At 41.1% G+C, this 19,948-nt stretch overlaps 1 protein-coding gene across 2 annotated transcripts in view; it reads left to right on the top strand.

The window, feature by feature from the left end:
- The window catches only part of cacna1ha (calcium channel, voltage-dependent, T type, alpha 1H subunit a), a 108,482-nt gene that overhangs the window by 38,288 nt on the left and 50,246 nt on the right, over positions 1-19,948 (top strand). The window contains exons 3-6 of one of the 2 annotated variants that reach the window (XM_065964262.1): positions 13,763-13,872; positions 14,704-14,837; positions 16,375-16,472; positions 19,346-19,505. In XM_065964262.1, the coding sequence (XP_065820334.1) occupies positions 13,763-13,872; positions 14,704-14,837; positions 16,375-16,472; positions 19,346-19,505 (502 nt within the window). Of the gene's footprint in view, positions 1-13,731; positions 13,873-14,703; positions 14,838-16,374; positions 16,473-19,345; positions 19,506-19,948 lie in introns of those variants that run through there. The other variant, XM_029280364.2, reaches the window with a different exon arrangement.

Below are 19,948 nucleotides of genomic sequence, written 5' to 3'. Positions count from 1 at the left end.
CCCCCCCCCCCCCTCATATCTGGGGAGCTAAACCTTGGGCTGTGCTGAAAAAAAAAAAAGAAAAAGTCTGTGTGTTTGTGCACTGAAGGATATTCAAAAAGGAAATGGTTCCTATGGTAACACAACCTGAAAATATGGAAACAAATTCAATTACCCTTTCTCTCGATTTTCGCCCTTCGCCTTCTCTGATCTCCATTTTGTGTGTGTCGTTGCAGTCCTCGGCTCTTTCTTTCTCCCGCTCTCTGTCTCATACTTGGTAATAGAGCAGGTTTGGGAAAAAGGGTAAGGTTGTAGCGAGTTGTAGCGTGTAAGTGTCATAGATTAACGCTTTAAATGGAATGAAACAAGACATTCACCAATATGTGTGTGTGTGTGTGTGTGTGTGTGTGTATTGTTTGTTTACATTCGTGCATGGTTGGCTGTGCAGTGAAGAGGAGTTATTTTCCTGCTCGGAGGAAATCAGCGGAAAATGTATCAGAACTCGCCAAACCACAGACAGTGTGTGTGTGTGTGTGTGTGTGTGTGTGTGTGTGTGTGTGTGTGTGTGTGTGTGTGTGTGTGTGTGTGTGTGTGTGTGTGTGTGTGTGTGTGTGTGTGTGTGTGTGTGTGTGTGTGTGTGGCAGCCGTTGGATGCACTGTTCTTCTTCCTTTCTTCAGTTGACTCTTGACATTTCATTCCTGTTTCCCTGGCAGTGTTTCTATACATCCACCTTTAATTCTTCGTTCTTTCATTGTCTTTGTCTGCATTTGAGTCTACAAAACTGCTGGAGGGATCCGCTCTGTTCCCAAATACAAAACAAAACAAAAACCTGACAGAAAAGGCGTTACAGACAAAAGACTCTTGGTTATTCTTTTGCTCTGCTTTTTGGTAAAAAGAGAGAGACTCCATGAAGCGAGCGGACTTGCCTCTTCTTCAGCCAACTAACACAAACACAGTCACCGATATTGTTCAGTGGTTGTTTAATGGCTATGACACACTCGGGGGTTATTTTCCTTTATGACTCAGCTGCTGTACATGGAAAGTAACATTGACTAATTGGCAGTTCAAATCACAGTCCTTATCTTTAACTGTATCTTCAGAGCACACATCCATTGAGTGTTGATTATAGTGTTCTGTGTCCTTAGTGACGGCACAGCCATTGCCTTTGAGCAATTTTCTGTTGACTTTTTCTTTGCTTGATTTCTTTTGCAAATTGACTTTTTTCTTAAGCAAATATGTGCTTGGAATCGGATTTGTGTTTCAACACGGTGCAATCCATTTTGTAAATGTTTGTGCAAAATTCAGCGGAGGTGTTCTTGTTTATGTGATTACACTGTTTCAAATGCATGAGTCATTATTGCAGATGTTCTAAGTTGTATTGCAGGTCTGCTAGACTACTGTGGAAAGGCATCAGGGAATAAAAAATTAGAACCCGACCGATAAGTCGGCCAGCCGATAATATCGGCTGATATTAGCAAATTAAGTGACTATCGTTACCAGCTAATTTTATCTCAGATATGTGCCGATATTACTAGATTTATTCTCCAGTCAAATAGCCACATTTCTTTGTGTATCATTGTATTTAACTAGCAGTTGTCTTTCTGGCTGTCACCAGCAGAGTGTGCTATATGGATTACAACAAGCATTATCACCCTCCACAGTTTCAAGTGGTTATGCACGTCCATGAGTGACCATCTTGTCTTAATTATCGTTTTGTTTCAGGATGTTTTTCTCGTGCGCAGGTTGCATGTTCGGCCTTTCTTTTAGGGTAGCTTGAAGCTCTGACTTCGTCCTCTACATTCACTGAATCTGCAGTCAGAGTGGCAGGACTGATTTGTAGAGTAATCACTTGGACAGGCAGCTGACGACTTTATGGCTAAATCTCTGGCTGCTTGTAAAAGTATATTAAGGCTCCTGCCCGTTCTGGTTTCTTATGGCCCTTGAAGGCTGTTTAACCTTCGTTGACTTTCAAATGTAATCTTTCTTTTTTAAAGAAATATCTGAAAATAGACAAGAAATCTTCCAAAACCCAAAACCCAAACCCACACTGGGATTTCTCTAATAAACAATAAATAAGCCTCTCTTGGGTGGCTGTTTTTACTCGAAAAAGAATCCGTTCCATTTGAATTAAAAAATCTTAAATCATCGTGCAACATCAACGTCATGTGGACAAATAAAGGCAGGTCGATACGGTCGACGTTTGTGAATCAAAAATTAAAAGAAAAAGCAACAAGGCACTTAAACAAATTGCATGAATGAATTTTAACATCTAGTAAATAAAAGCTCCGGCTATTTAGTTTGCTACCATAAATAATCTATAAAATGAAGGGTACAAATGAAGGTTATAAGATGGGAAATGCATTCCGACTAAAAGTAATGCTGGTCTCGAGCAACACATTGGTCCTCATGGTCAAGGATTGGCTAAATTCCAAACATGACGATGATACTAAGTTGGCTTTGCTGTTTTAATGTTCCACAGTGTTAAGCTTCAACTTTAATAAATCATAGACGTGAAAAATAATAATCTAAAGGACGGGTTTATATAACAGTGAGCAGTGAAGGTAATGTGCTCGGCCATTAGAGGCTGAAGCCTGCTAGTAAATCAGGTGAGCTCATAGAGACAGCTGCCAAGATCCACAGCTCACACGTGGCTACACACTCATATGCATGGCCACACACACACACACGCGCACACACACACACACACACACACACACACATACAGCCTGCACAGGTTTATGTACAGGATGTACGCACATACAGATGCAACACAGGATTCATACATATTTCACTCATATATTGTCAGTGCGTGCGAGCGTGTGTGTATGTGTGTGTGTGTGTGTGTGTGTGTGTGTGTGTGTGTGTGTGTGTGTGTGTGTGTGTGTGTGTGTGTGTGTGTGTGTGTGTGTGTGTGTGTGTGTGTGTGTGTGTGTGTGTGTGTGTGTGTGTGTGTGTGTGTGTGTGCTCATGCCTTGGTTTGTGTCCAGTTGTCCATATGTTGCCATGCAGAGCAGGGCATATGGCCATCTGGTGGGAGAGAGAAATACAACCAATAGGCTTTGACCTTTTTGGTTTGGTATTTGTAAATGTTTGAAGAACGCTCACTTAGCGTCTCATTGATGCAGTGAAGCAGGTGAACATATAAGAAAGCTCTTTGGATCGTATTCATGTTTTCTTCTTGTCATCCCCCTGCTATAACTGGGAAAATAAAGAAGCATTTTTTTTCTATCTTTGTTGTTCTAGTACAGGTGCATGATGGGAAATGTTGTAAAAAGCAGCTGCAGACAATTGATAAAGCAAAGGCATAACAAGCTTCAGTTTGAGATGGCGTACCTCAGCCGGTGCATTTACAGCAGGGATGTCGCTAGTGTTGAAGTACTCGAAATCAGTCTTAGTCTCAAGACACTCCCACAGTCACCCACCTGGGGGAGGGGTCACTGCCCTTTGTGATTTCACTCAGGGGAAATCTCCAAACGTCCTGTTGGAGCGCCGTCTTTCTTTTAAAGTGGCGCATGCACAAGACGGAGAGGATGGACTTTTCTCATAATTGGCGGGTTGTCGTAAGGCTAGGGACACACATTAGTGTTAGAAAAACATGGTAAAGTTTATTTTTCATTTCACAAATTATTATTTAAGTTTCCTGATTGTGGACATTTAAGGCCCTAATTTTTCAACCATGCTGCAGAATGAGCTGCTGTTGAGTTTTAATATATTATCCTAAATAACCCCGCATGTCAGTATTGCTCTTGGATCTGTATGCAGTGACTCAGTCTCCACTTCATATTTGCCGGTGAAACCCAACAAACATTGAAGCAGTCAGCAGGATTGATCTCTAAATCACACTAAAGCAGTTAAAGAAAATAGTGTGGGATCAGCACCGTGGTCCTCTGAGGAGCCATGAAGCTCTTACACAAACACTTGACCAGAGAACTGTAACACTGCTGAACGTGGCAGGAGCTTAATTTTCAATCCATTAACAACTGACCGGCCTTTGTGGCCTTTGTTATAAGAACAATTTAGTCTAATCAGTGTTGATGTGTTTGTGAAAAATCATCCCAGGGAAGTTTAACACAACAGTTTAAAAGGATTAAAGTAGGAATACATTTGCAGATAGGCATACAATGCTTTTATATGTGTGTGTGTGTGTGTGTGTGTGAGGAAATAGCTCCTACACTGTGTCATGGATTACAGTTGGATTACATGACATGTATTGTAGATATGTATTTGACATGCAGAGGCGTGGACAGGAGAGAAAAAAAAGGAAGAGAGAAAGGAAATGAGAGGGAGGTGGTCTTTTTCTCTCCACCCTCTCCCTTGGCAATACGTCAGGATGTTTATGTCTCACAGTCTTGGTGCACAAAGATACAAAGATTATCATTTACCCAGGCCTTCAGTAACTGATCACCAGAATCTTTGTATAAAGAAAACATAGGTTCTTAAGAAAATGAATAAAAAGAGGTTGGATTGAATTTATAAAAAGTATAATAAGGGTGTAATAGTCGAACAGAGTCTGGTTGTAATAGCGTCTGTGCTGTGAAAGAGGTTCCTCCGGTCGACCAAAATAACTCTCATGATGTCACATTGATGTCATCTAGGGAAGAAAAATTCACCATCCTCACATGGCAGCCCTTTTTTTTTTCCTTCTGTCACACAGGCTGGGAAAAATACATGCTAATAATATAACAGCCTACTTCTGTGTTTCAGCTTTTGCATGTTTTATATCTGAAAGTAAATCTGAGGAATCTTACTTTGTCCACCACTCCTTGAGCAACTTAAAGGACAATGGGAAGCAAAAATCTAGGGAACAATATTTGAAATGAAAACAGCATATAGTGTTAGTCATGTTGGACCGACATATAAATCATAAAATGCTGATTTAAGCATTAAATCAATTCTTACCTTATATTACTGTCGGCCTGGTGTTTTTTTATTTATCATAAGATTTATTTTTGGGCTTTTTGTGCCTTTTAATGGAGAGATAGGACAGTGGATAGAGCTGGAAATCAGGGAGAGAGAGAGTAGGGAATGACATGCGGGAAAGAGGCCACAGCTGGGATGTGAACCCGGGCTGCCCGCCTGAGACGACAGCCTCCATACAAGGGGCGCGCGCACCAACCACTGCGCCACCAGCGCCCCAGTCGGCCTGGTTTTTAAGCTCTTCTATTATATTGTTTAAAATGATCAACCTGTAATGTTAGATTAAAAAAGTGTTTGATTGCAAACATTTAGTTTTGTTTTCTAGCATTCAAAGAATCACTGATTGGCACTATGATTTTCTTGAGTTCTTGAGTAAAAGGTTTTGTTTGGGGGGGGGGGGGGGGTTAGTGCATGCTGTATTCTATTAAATAAAGTGCAGTGCCCATGTTTTTTCAAAGTTGGTACATGTAGCCAAGCGTTACCGAGCCATTCTCCTACTTTTGGGACAAAATACTTTCGTTTTGGTCTTTCATAGACACAGAAAATTAGCAGACTAATCCTTTAAGCTAGAGGTAATATCAACCTGCCAATGTCTGTGTGGTACTGTGCTAGTACATGTAGGGGAGCCAAATCCTCAAGGTCGAGCTCAAGGGTTGAACCATTTCAGTCATGTTTGCCCCAGGTGTGTAAGCCTGTGTGTGTGGGTGTGTGGTTGTGAGTGGTGTGTGTGTGTGTGTGTGAGAGAGAGATCCAGGTTTAAGGCCAGGCCCCACCAGATGCAGCTGCTCTATTTAGGGCTCTCTGTATCTCTCCCTCTCTTTTTCTCTCCTCCCTTTTTCTTCTTCTTTGACACCCTGTTACCCACATACACCAACACACACACAGACCTGCCCAAACACTCTACCTGCACATGATGGGACGGATGCGATAGTGAAGAGGATCTCACCTTGGGATGCCTTTATTGCAGGTGTGATGTATTTCAGTCCGGTTTCATCATTTATAGCTTTCATGAAACAACTGCTCCTACTGGAGGTTTTTGTTGCAGTTGACCAAAAATGAAATCTGTCTCGTTGCGCACTAAAACAGACTCGGGAAGAAATTGATCCAGAAGTCAAACAGAAATATTTCTCGGCAGAAATAAAGTCACCTCCACCTCCGTGGATTTTTAAAAAGGTATGTAAGGATTAAGTTGGGTATGGCGAAAGAGCATGCATCGGAGAGACGATAACAGAAGGACGGAGGGAATCCTGGTGTAACTGCGTCACTGCTGCCTCAGCCTCCTCTTGGGTGTGCTGGAGGAGGAGGCGGGATGGAGGGATGAAAGCAGGAATGAGGAGACGAGGGAGAGAGGAGCGAGTTCAGGGACAGGCTGATTTATGAGTTTCTGTTTCGGAATCGTGTCGCCTTCAGGGACTCAAAGTGATGAGCTGATCTGGAGTTATCACACACACACACACACATACACGCACTCTTGCACAACACACTCACGCAATCGACACATGCGACTGCAACCAGTCATTCTGTTGCACAGTAGTGATCACAGTGGGAGGCATGAGTTTTTTTTTGTGTGTGTGTCTTTGAGGTAATGTTTGAGAGTGTGTGTGTCTTTGTTTTTTTTTGTTTTTCCTGTGGCAGATGGTGAAATAAATGAACAATCATCCCAATCAAACACTGCTGAGAATCTGCATTGGAAGCACTCCCATTGCCATGTTGACAGAGTGAGGAGGATCACTTGGGGGCAAAGAGGAGGAGAAGCAGAGAGAGTGTCAGGAGAGAGGGATGAGAGAAAACGGGAGGAGAAGACAAACATGGTGGAGGGAAGCAGAACGGAATTTGGTTATTCATTACAAAGGTTTGAGATGAGCAAGTGGAGGGTGGATAGAAAGAAAGGACAGTAGAGGGGGGAACAGAGCTCATTAAGGGAGAAAGGAGTGATGAAGGAAGGAGGACAAACAGCCTGTTTTGGTCTGCAGGGTGGTGCCAGCAGTAGAAGCTCTAAACCTATCAGTGTTCTCCATAGCAGAGGGCTGGTTGAAGGAGGAATGAAATCCTCAGAGAGATGCTTGGTGACAACACTGTAAAAAGTATTTAAATCCATAAAACATGACGGTACAAGCAGGGGTGTAATCAGATTTTTTTGACTGCGGGGGCCTAACTCGGGCGCTGACTTTTGCAGAGGTAATAAAGTCTGTTTACAAAAAACATTAAGGTGTCATTCAGATGTTACATTCCTCAGGAGAATTGCAACACATCAATATTTCATGCTTGATCCTTTGATGAATTAAAAAAGAACATACGGCTATCAAGGTCAAAGTAAAAAGTACCAATAAAGAAATCGGAACTACACTGAAATGCCACAAAAGCTACGAGCATGCCTGTTGCAACACATTTTAAAATGGTTTACACCAAAGTCCCACCACTGCTTGGGCAGTTAGCCATTCACAGCAAAGGGCATTCTGGGGGTACCATTGGGTGGCCAATTGAACTTCAAGGGTGGGGGCTTGTGCCACCCCAGGCCTCTTTCATGACACACCCCTGGCTACAAAGTAAATTATGACAATTTTCACATAAAATGAAGATAAACAAAAGCCTGATTTATCCTTCGAAATGGAAGAATGTCAGAGCATGTAGATGTAGAAGCCGCCTGATTCTAAATCGTATGTAGAATCAGAGGGTTTGTATTTCAGACTGTTATTATAAATCTTTACACTTTGTTTTCAGTTATAACTGGATTTGTTTCAGATGGGTTAGGGTTATTTATAGGTATTTATATTTTGTACATAAACGTGCTTCCTGGGTTGTATTTTTCTAGTTGAGAAGTAAAATGCACCTCCAGGCAGGTAGATGATATACTGTACTAATATACAAAGATACAAGGAAAGGACCTAGTGACATATTTTAGTATGCGTATCATAAGCAGCAACACAAATACATACACACATACTCTTCTTTTCATTCCAAGGGCGCACAGACACACGCTCACACACACCGCTGCCCTACTGATCTACCTGAGTCGAGAGCCTGATTAGGTTATTACATCTGATGGGATTGAGTTTGCTCTCCTCTAATGAAAGAGGGACAGACTGGAGCATGAAAAATGTGGGATGGGAGGGTGTGTGGGTTGGGGGGGGGGGAGAAAAATGAATTGAAAATGTAAACGGTAAAGGGGGAAAGGCTGAGATAAAGAGATGGAGGTCAAAGGCTAGTAGCTGAGATAGTCGGGTGGATTATGTGCGGGGCTGAGGGGTGGGGCGGAAGATAAAGAGAAGGGGTGAAGGTGAGAGTCAAGGAACTGAGAAAGGGGGGAGTAGAGGAAAGGTAGGGAGTTGAACAGAGTTCATGTTTGGTGGGGTGCTGGTTATTGTTCCTGCTCTGTTTTCATATTAAAGCTTTTTTAATACACAGGCAATGAAAATACAAGGAGGCCTCGTGTCTTTTATTATGCTCAACAGTTTTCTTAATTTCTGTACCTCTTACATAATTGTGGGTCTGAAAGTTTCTTTTTTTTTATACAAGTTCATCTCATGAACATCTTACCTTTTTCCACTTTCTCACTAACGATAAAGTCTGTGGTACTGCGGTTTCACAATAAAAGTCGACTTTGTCCTCCTCCTCAAGATCCTTTTCCTATTTTCTTCCCTTCCAATTCATCAATAGCCTCTTAGGGTTCCATTAATAACCCCCGAATCATTTCAACAATGCACCTCACTGTTGCAGATAAGACAGTGTTCTTTCTTCATTTTCCCCCAAAGACATCCGTCTCCATATCAGAGAAGAAGTGCTGTGCCACTGTCCACACTCGACTGCGACTCATCTGAATCTCTCCCACTTTGTGCACTAATTACCTCCTTTGAAGTGGCACGAATGAGGCAAAAATAGGTGGACGTCTATCAGTTTCACATCTTGCTTCCCTTCCAATTCCAACTTGTGTCTTTGTGTGATCATGCAGTTGTCCCTGAAAACTGTCCGAGGCTGAAGCGGTAGTTAGCCTGAGAGCATGCTAACCAGAAGGGACAGGCTAAATTTGTAGTTTATTGCAGAACAAAAAGTGCACAGTCGTGGAGCAGATAGGAATAAGTTCTCTTTATGAGCTGAGGCTCACTTGAGTTCCTTGTTCTTGGGGAGAGGAAGAGAGGAAAAAATCGAGGAAAGATAATTAAGTAGAGAAAAACAGAAAACAGCTGATAATGTGGTTGCGATTCAACAAACCTACAGTGTGTTTTTTCCGTCACAGTTAACGGTGCACAAACCGTGTGCTGAATGAGCTGCTGTGATTGGAGACAACTGGACGGTTGTTCCTCTGTGGTGCTTCAGTGCTCTTTTTATTGTTTACCGTGTCCTCCGCTCTGTCTGAATGCTCTGGCACCAACCTGACAGCTCTACTGGAGTGGGCTTCACACCGTGTACGCAATGTGGAGTGGGTTTGACATTGTTTTGTGCGCTGTGAGACCTCTGCAGTGTATTCACGCTCATTGTGCATCCACGTATGCCTGAGAGGTTGTGTTGGGGGATTGTTGCTGTCTTGCATCTGCAGCGTTTGTGTCAAAATATGTGTCTGTGTGTGTGTGTGTGTGTGTGTGTGTGTGTGTTAGCTCAGTAATGAAGACATTTTGATATTATAAAAGGTGCAGCACAACTTTGCTTTTCATCATGTGGAAATTAAATGCAAGAATTTATTCAAGTTCTATGTATTTGTAAATGTTTCATGTGTTGGTGTGTGTATGGCTAGTGAATGTGTGTAAGTGTTATCACAGTCACGCTGGGTGTGAGACTCTGCTGTTACAGAGTGTAGTGCAAATTTAACAGGCTATTACAGATACTGCATTGTTTTGTTTACCTTGGACGGCTTATATTGTTTCATATTAGCATAGCAGAAGCTGAAGATAGTCAATGAGTCACTGCACGGTGAGAAATGAATGTAATTAATGCTCCATATATTAGCCGTTTGTGCAAGCTGTTCTAATGCCACCACCGCACTTATTTGTTCCTCTTTTTTTCATGAGCCTGAATGTGTCTATCAATACAATATGACGTCACCTCTGAAACTTTTGAGAACACAGAAAGTAAAAAGTACTAGTACGGGCATAACCGGGAAAGGGGCGTTTTCCTTCTAATCAGAGTAAAATCTTGGAAAAATAGCATTTCAGCGATGGTCTTGAACCGGCTTGATTTAAAATCCTAAGTCTGCCAGTATAAGTATTACCTAGCAGTACTCATAGCTCTCATAGTGGGCTAATAACTGGCTTACTGCTAACGCTAGCTGTTGTCTGACCGTAGCTAATTGGTCATCAATGATATTGTTTTAGATAGAAATTCAACTGGATTTTCCTTCAGATTTTTCCTCTTTCTTATTGGAATTGTTCATCCATCGTGGAAGTAATGAAATAATCATAGTTTGTCTATGCAGTATGACCTGCAGTATGACCTTTATTAAAGAACTCAAACTTTCCAACCAGCGCATGCCATCAGAGGTCACAGCGTGCGATTGGTTAATCTCTAAGATTACCCAAATCTAAACCTATGAATACCAACGATGTCCTACATCCAGTGTGACACAGTGCGGACATCACTTGATTTCCTTAGAGTGCTGAGGCATGAATCGACTTTAGCTTGTGAGACCAGGAGCGTTCTGCAGCAGGCATGGATTAGTCTCCGCCACATTAAAGTGTTTGACCAAGATCATAGCTACACAGGGAAGCCATTACTATACTTATTAATTTGTCAGTTCAATTTAACTGTGTTGTGTTTGGACAAGTGCCAAACAAAAATGTGAAAAACACCAGGATCTTTGTTGCTTTCTGATTACTGCAAAGCATTTCATACGCTGAGCTCCTTTTGCAGCTCTTGCCTGGCTTGACTTTGAGGACTTAAACATTAATGCTTAGTGTGTGTCTATGCATGCATGCATGCAGCTGTGTGTGTGTGTGTGTGTTTGTGTGTGTTTGTGTGTGTTTGTGTGTATGTGTGTGGGAGAGCTGGAGACAGAAGGGGGCTCAGGAGGTGTTGACTGTGGAGATTAAAGAGGAATTAGAGAGAGCAGAGCACAGGGAGGCACAGAGCAACACTGGAGGGAGAGAGAGAGAGAGTTTCTCTGAATATTCAAATCTCTCATTTTCATTCCGCAGATTACTGAATCTTTGATCTCTGAAGAAAATAAATCGACCCTATGTCGCCAGACTTAGTGTGCATGTGTTGCTGTTAAAAGGAAGCAAAGTGAGTGACTGCCCCCAAGGTCATACATGCAAATGAAAATGTCTCTTTGTCTTGATATTAAGACATTGCAAGTAAACACAATTTTTAAATGCTTTGAGGGAAGGAAACTCAAACGTTGTTAGAATGTGCTAATGTTTTTAAAGTTTGTAAATGGGGCCAATCTTCAACATCTTGTTTTTCAAAAATGTTTTTAATTTGATTAACGACTGAAGAGACAATAGATTACTATAAAAAATCAGGCCATATTTCAAATTAAAACGGCACTGTAGATAGCTCATAATACAACAGCTAACGTTAGCATTCAAACACTTCCTAGCTAATGTTACTGTTTGATCGTGTTACACAATACAATAGTAGAAGTGTTCATTTATAGAAAATGGTTAACTAAGCTAGCTAACAATTTTGTTGAGAAGGATTTGGTTGATTGCTTACAACACCTGTTGTGATTTAGTAAGAATTGTACCTTATTCATCATTCATAACATTAACTATTTGCGGTTATTTCAAGGCGAAGCAACTCCTGTGAAAACTCTTTTGGTGCTCTCCGCTAAGTTTGCATTCAACATACTTTTAGCTAAGCTACATCATAAGCAAGGAGTTTACTATGTCCCTAATGTTTACTGTAATTCTACCAAACTGTAAGCTGTGACTACTTTAACTATTTTAAGCTAGAAAGTAGTTGAACGCCAACATTAGCGGCCATCAAAAGGCACATACGGTAAAAGGCTATTGGAAATGTTGTTTAACTTCATACATCGTGGCTAATCAAACTTCAAATATTTCCCAATTAGCCTCCAGATATTTACTATCCAATGTCTGTTTAGTTGCTGATCAATCAAAATATGTTGAAATGATGGTTTTGTCAGTTATCCTGTGTTTATACGATTTGAAAACTTTGAAACACAGTAGCAGATCATTAAGACTGCATGTGAGCTTCCCACTAAACCCTGATGTCACAGGATAGCAGCTGCCGTGTGAACATGGTGAATGTAGCAGAGTTTATGTTGCTCCTGCAGAATTAAGTTCATAAAATGTTGTTCACACTGTGTGAGCATGGCCTCTGAACTGGACTAACCCTTTAACATCTCGCCTTGCTTTTAAAAATTCCCCATGTTTCAGTGGCGCTCCCATGCTTAATATCTCCCACTAATTCTTTTTGAAATGTGCCTCCAGAGGATAAGTGGCAAGGCTTGTGTTCTTCCTGCCTCCCACGGTATTGCTGCTTCTGTTAACATCAGCATTCAGCTGCTGCATACCATGGCAATGGGAGCTTGGCACATTGGCAGCGACCTTGTTTTTTCCAAGGAAAATAGAGCAGGCTATCTTCTTTCCCCCTAAACGTTCGGATGCATTTGCAAGAAATAGGAGACACCTGTGTCAATATAATTCTTAAGCCACCCATAGGATTAGCTAATAGAGTTTTTACTTAACCTCGTTGCACACTTGTTAGGGTGTGTCAAGTAAGCTTAAGGTGAATGGTGGAATCCAGGGCTCAGAAAAACACCTACAGACCTGCAAATCACCCATGTTCACACGATGGATATTTTCCTCTTACATCATGGGCAGTTAGGGACGTTTAGGTGTAGTTTTAATTTAGTACTTATCTCCTCTAGGTTGAATTTTCTGTAGGGTTCTTTTGACTGTCATCGTTTTATTTTTAAAGACAAATTATAGTGAAATCCAGGAAATAGTCTCCTCAGAAGCTATCTCATGGGTATAGAAGAGTACGATCTGAAACGTTCAAAATTGTTCACTGCTCTCTCTTTGAACCAGATTGTGGAGCTTGTTGTAGCTGAGCAAAGTATTCTGCTAAAACTTGAAAACCAACAGTTGTCAACATAGAAAGATGGAGACCACATTTATTCTTTATTCTCATGGCAAACCTTTTTTTTCTTTTCATTAGAGGAAACATGATTTTAAAGTTGCCTCCCTCAGTCTTTCAGTGTTACACACTCGATTACTCAGTTTGAATTGTTTTTTTATTATTATTATGGTAAAGGGTGTGGTGATATAATCTATTAATTAATTATGTTGTTTTGGGAAAGGGTCGTGAAATATGCTTTCTATTTTTGTTCTATTAATTAACTTGTGTTTATGAACTGGTTCCATCATGTATCATGTTGTAAGTGCTACCACAATGGATTTATGAGTTTATTAACAGAACTTGCAACATGATTGATGTAGTGTTTGATCAGTGTTTATTCTCGTGATCAGCACTCCTGATATGATCTGTTGGGATACAAAAACACAAAATACATGTATTGATTTTGATCATCTATTTAGTTAATAGAAACATTGCTTCACTTTTGTTTTTAACAGAATCTGTTTCCAAATCCAGACTCTTACACCCCCCAAACAGTTTGTATGGTTTGATAAAATTGTTAATTTGTGGGGCAACGCCTAGCGATTAGTGCGCACGCCAAATGTGCTGAGCCTGTGGTCCTCGAAGTGAAGCAGCCCTGAGTTCAGGTCCGTTCTGTGCTTCCTTTTTTGCGTGTCATTCCCCTCTCTATCGATATCCCGTAGAATTAACAGTGTAAGCTATGCAATGTTTTTTTGCAGGGTTTCGTACCAAGCGTGTTGTTCTTCACCGTGTGTTGTTAATGCTTCAAAATGATCATCATGTTTTTGGCCTTAACCTGCTCTTGCACATGGTTCGAGCACTTCTCCATGCTGGTGATCCTGCTGAACTGTGTCACTCTTGGGATGTTCCAGCCCTGTGAGGACGTCAGCTGCCAGTCGGAGTGGTGCCGCATCCTGCAGGTCAGTGTCACTCCCACGTACTCATAACTGGGCACAATGCACGTTCTGTGTTATTTACTGTATGAAAACAGGTGGCTCACATTCACACTGTTTGCCTCAGCCCTGGCTAAAAAAAAAAAAGAAAGGCAGAACTAAATGTAGCTAAAGAACTGTGCCAGGTTATTTGCAATTTCAGTAGTAATATGGCTCTTTGGGGAACACTATCCAATCTATTTCCAAATTAGCTTACATGTTGATTGCTGCTCGTTGTAGTTTTGATTGTGTCTTGTTCATTAGAATGAAGAGAATAAGATTAGAACGTCATGAGGATGTTGTACCACCTATACAGCCTTAACTTCTGCTTTAGGTCATTGGACTTGATTGGAAAACCAAGAACAATCACAAAATAAATCCTACTTGTTACTAAATGGTACTGAAAACATATTTTATTCTTTTCTAATTTCGTCTTCCTCATTTGTTTCAAAACAGCTTTTCCTGTAGTGTTATGTTGATTCTTGGCGAGCTGAGATGCGCTCATTACATTCAAACACAGACGTTCTCTTTGCCGTGCTAGATGTGTAATTAATTGAGAAACAGTCATAGCCGTGCTTAGCTAGAGCTATTCCCCGCCGGGATGAGACTAACTAATGGAGACAGGAGTTTCTTTTTTCAGACAACCTCCACTGGCTCCAATAAAGCGTCTTTAGAATAAGCCTTCATATTGGCTAGAAAACTGAACAAGGACCTGGCCGTTTATTCTGTTGACAATAAGCCACTTTCCTCTTTTTGTTGTCGTCACTGTTAAACATTAACGCCGTCTTTGTACGTGACCTTGTCATCATGTTCCTTCAGGTTTTGGACGACTGCATCTTTGCTTTCTTCGCTGTGGAAATGGTCATCAAGATGGTGGCCCTGGGAATTTTTGGCCCGAATTGTTACCTTGGGGACAAGTGGAACCAGCTTGACTTTGTCATCGTCATGGCAGGGTTTGTATGCCACATTGTTTTTTTTTTTCTCTTGCACAAAAGAACTGCTCATTTTTCTGTCGTCTGCAGCTAGAAAATAGCAGTCTGCTTTGAATAACATAACACTTTCTTGAACAACAATCTGACAAGCAAGGCTGCAATTTAAGGTTGACAGGAGGCAGAAATAAAAGCTTCACGTTGAAAGTAGGAATTATATGGACTGAAAGGATGAGAGGTGCAAGATTCCATCAACTCAATGATCTAACATCTAACCCTTGCTAGTCAAGACCAGAATTATTCAATAATTAAACATAGTATTAATATTCTTATTATTAATGTAGGCCCACAATGCTTGTTACATGTTGTGTCTGTGCTATAACGCAGCAACCTGACACTGGCCGGTTAATATGCCTGCTCTCCTCATCCAGAAAATGTGCAGTTAAGGTAAAACTGGCATATATCAACTGGAGCAATACGTAACCACATTTAGAACCGGCAAGTGGATGTTAACCCACAAGGGGGACTGAAGGCTGGTTAGCCACAGTCGGCAAACCAATTTGGCATCGTTTACTGACAGATGCTCTCATCCCTCTTGGTCTGAAAAGATAACACAGCTCATTGCAACAATGAATGCACAAGATATCCCCCGCACTCTATAAATTGTGCTCAATTTTGACCCTTGATGGTTTTCTTACCTTAAGACTTGTCAAATAGTTTGAATTTTCAAGAAACTAGTTGGTACAAATGTCCCTAGTGAATACAAGCAAAGACACAACAAAAAGAAACCTGACAACATAGAGTCAGTAAATCTTTTGTGAAAGATATTCAGTGCAATATTTACAAATCATGAAGCGGCTCAAAAATCCACTTTTTTATAGCCGATCCTTTTCAGTTGAAAGTCTATGTCATGTCATGCCAGACCATACTGAAGGCTGTGGTCCCAGTATCTTGTATGTTTTAGACAAGTGCAGGACCCAGTCGGCTGCCAGAAATTCCTTTATCTACTCCCACGCTCTCAGTGCTGAGCCAGTATGACGACACACACACTCCTCACGCAGCCAGCACAGTCACACAGCTAAGACCATAACTGTATCCCTCTGTCTCTCTCTCTCTGCTTCTCGTCACATTTACGTTGCTTAGGTGCTGAAATAAGAGACCGTACCTCTGATTCTATCTACTTCAGGAAGCATTAAGCATTACAAGAATCTTTAGTGACCTGTTTAGTTACATCCATGTTAACAAATTGACCGCACATGAAGAAATATGACAACAACTCGCCCTGCATATTAGTTCATAACCACAGTTTTATAACATTTGCAATATGTACACGATGTAGAATCTGTTTGCACCCAATCAACATGGAATAGTATCTTTGCAGCTGCTGATTTTTTACTTGTGCAATAATTTCTCATGGTGACATTAGTGGCATTACCACTAAAATGAACATGGTTTAGTAAACTACCGTACCACTATTATTTACTTTAGGGATCAATAAAGTTCTTTTGATTCTGATTGAAAAACGCTCACCTTTTCCCCCCCCCTCCTCTTGTGTCCTCAGGGTGATGGAGTATTCTTTGGATGGCCACAATGCCAGTCTGTCAGCCATTCGTACAGTCAGAGTCCTCAGGCCGCTGCGAGCCATCAACAGAGTGCCAAGTAAGTCCATGTTTGAAACGCATCAATAATAACATGTTGTCTACAATCATGAATACACTTTTGAGATATCCATTACTGATCCTTGAAGGGAAATTACCTATTAAACAATTCTAAGCATTCAGAGCTTTTGGTGGCAATTTTATAGCGTCATATTTTGAATTGTGGTGTACAAGTTTTTCGTTAGATTACTGTGATATTGGGCTTTGTGCCTTTATGGTAAATTGTCTGATGAGCCACGAGGTGAAGTTTAACTTTAATCGCCCTCCATCAGATGTTTTACGGCCCTACTGTTGAGTGTGAGCTCGCACATTCTTAATCATGTTCCTAAAAGCTCTGTGACAGAAGACGCCATGAATCCACATCTAAAGAGGGTCGCTACACATTAGTGTCATAACATGATACAGGATTATTAACCGGCATTTGGCAAAACTATATTTTACAGGTTAAGGCTGCAAGTACTGGTAGCTATTTTGACCAATACACCTCTCAGGTTTCAGAATTGTTGTTTAAAAATTTATGTCATAGTCGCTGTTTGAGTCTGGTGTCAAATTGTTTGTTATTTTTATTGATTTAGCCAGCTTTATGTTAGTAATACAAGATTTATTGCAAAGAAAGATCAATTCTTACAATGTTGGAAACCCATGGGAGTACTGTCGGAGGTTTTTGTACTACACTGACTAACTATGTTGTCATGGTAATGGATGCCTGTGTGCTGTCTGGCTACAGCAAGCAGTGTGTGTGTGTGTTACCAATGACCCCACTTTCACAGAATAAGCTAGTTGTTGGCATGTGACACAGATTGTCCAACGCAAATTATGACATCATATGATTGTTAATGTGTGTCTTTGTCTGTTTTGTAATCACCAACAATTTAACACACGTGTGCTGTATTGTTCTTCCAGTGTGAGGACTGACAATCTAACACTAACCTTATTGTTAAGACATCCGTAGCTCTAAGAAACAGCCTTTCCAGCCTTGGACAGAATGAAGTAACACTTGTATTATTGAGTTTTCAGTTGCTCCCTGAGGGGTCTAAACCTTGGCGGGAGATGAAAATAGAGGGAATTGCACTGACAGTGAGAGGTATAACTTAAGGATAAAAAGCCAAGGTCAGTGTGCATACAGAGATATACACAAACAGCCCCCTCCAAAAGCCAACAGACTCATGCTTTCACAGTTACAGCTGTCCCAAAACTGATACCAGTATCTGATATGCCTCGAATGCGGCCTCAAATGCAGTATGTGGTATTGCCAAAACGCCAGTCATTGCATCAATCCAATACCATGATTAATAATTCCAATTCCAATCAACTGATTTGACCTGAAATTCTGCCTACTTCACCAATGGAAGCCTACACACACTGTAAATATTGAGGTAATATGGCTGTCACCAGAACAATACTATTTTCTGAAGCAAAAAATGACTAACTTATGGTCATTTATTATTTTATTTATTCCATTTTCATTTATTTTCATTAATTATGTTACAATTGATAAATACAATGAAGGACTAGCAGGGCAATGAACCAATTTAAAGATAAAACAAGCTTATGTGTTCAAAGCGGATCCAAGGGCCCTTTAGCTGCTAATGTTAGCTAAGCTTGTTTGTCGGTGCTCCTCTTTTTTTAAGGTAAGCGTTCCTCTATAAAGTGTTATTCCTGAGGTTCTTAACAGGTGCTGTATTTAAACATGGAGGTCTGCTTATTAATACAAACCCTTCACTCTTTCTGTTTGTCTTTCTGCATAAATGGACAGGAAGGAGACAGATGAACATTTCTTTTTGTGCTGCAGTCAGTATACAGTGAGCCACACTCTCTGTGCCCTATTATCTTGGCAGGATGCAACAACCAGCTCATGCAGCCCTCAGACTGTTCGCTTGTCCCGACTTTGGTGTTTGTTTTTCCCATCTGTTCTGAGTTCTGGTGACAGGTGCAGGGATCAAAATGCATAGGTGAATCCAGACGAGACAGCACAAAGCTATTTGTGGTATCTCGGTTTTGTACCGCTCTTCGGCGTTGTGAGATTAGACATCTCTGAACTTTTAAATGTAATTCCAGTAAGTCCAACAGGTAAACACATAACACATGCTGTTTCACGTGGGTTTGCTGTTTCCAAGAAAACTTAAAATGCCCAAATGGATGCTCAATAACCTTCCTGAAGTTATCCAACCCTAAGTAATGGTTTAATGTTCAAGTCAACATATATTTAATGAATGCATTAAATGGGCTCATGACTCAGCATACAATTGATTGTTTTCAAGCTTAGTGCAGTTTCAGACTAACTTGATGATTGTAAAATTCCCAAAACGCTTTTAATCTCAAATGTTGCAAATGAAGGGAGACTTGAGGCTGTTTCAGTCTGAAGTTCTTCACCACCGTCATTATTGGCATTAGCACCACGGAATACTGTATGTGGGGTCAATGTGACAAAGCTGTGTTATATATGTGAAAGGGGGGCGGGGGCCTGCAAGGACCTCAGGGACCAGTTCCCCTGACTCTGCCGACACTAAACACATCTGACAGCTGGAGATGAATGCTGAATGCATGTGGTTAGATAACATTTGCCACAGGGAAACTGTGAAGTCAAATCCCAGAGGATGAAATAACGTCAAACTGTCACTTTTGCTATTTTTCATCACTTGTAATTCTATTGGCTGTAGGGACGAAGTTGCGGCTTCCAGTAAGCTGACAAGATCAATAGACGTTGTCAGGGTGGACGGTAACCGGAGGGTGATGAAATTGCTAGCTGCTACCACATGCAGAATTTGACAATGTACCATGCATCTGAGCCTTGAATGTGTCCGTCAATGTCATTGCGTGTGAGACAGTATGACCTCTGATGGCATCTGTACTTTTTGTATCTCTGCTGTGTAGGTATGCGCATCTTGGTCACACTGCTGTTGGACACCCTGCCCATGCTGGGAAACGTCCTCCTCCTCTGCTTCTTTGTCTTCTTCATTTTCGGCATTGTGGGAGTCCAGCTGTGGGCGGGTCTACTGCGCAACCGCTGCTTCCTTCCAGAGAACTTCACATCGTAAGTAATCTGGTCAGAGGGTAAAGACAAGTGTGGAGATTTCCTTTTTCTTTTTTTTATGTGCTTGAAATAGCGCCAATGCCCTCAGGAAATTGCTCGTTCAAGACTTTGGGTCAAATCTATATTCGATCTCAGTTCTATATTAGAATTGAGGGAAGAAGCACTTTGGTGAGAAAAGGAACTGATTCAAGTTATTTTTACTCGAGATAAGACAAACCAGAGATGAGTGGAAAATCCAAACTCCAATCGGAGACTTGGAAGATGCAATTAATTTTTAATTTCCACCACACAGAAAAAAGTCTTCCATCCACCCTGCTCTGGTGCCTCAAGCATGCACACATGAAATCATCAGACATGCTCAGCTCATTTAACTCAAACATGATCTTTTTCCCCCCCCCACCATTATCATTCTTTCCGCTCCTCTCTTTTGCGCTCTCTTGTTA

Source organism: Labrus bergylta, chromosome 16, assembly GCF_963930695.1.
Source record: "Labrus bergylta chromosome 16, fLabBer1.1, whole genome shotgun sequence".
Lineage (NCBI taxonomy): Eukaryota > Metazoa > Chordata > Actinopteri > Labriformes > Labridae > Labrus > Labrus bergylta.
This window is presented reverse-complemented; position numbering and strand designations above follow the sequence as displayed.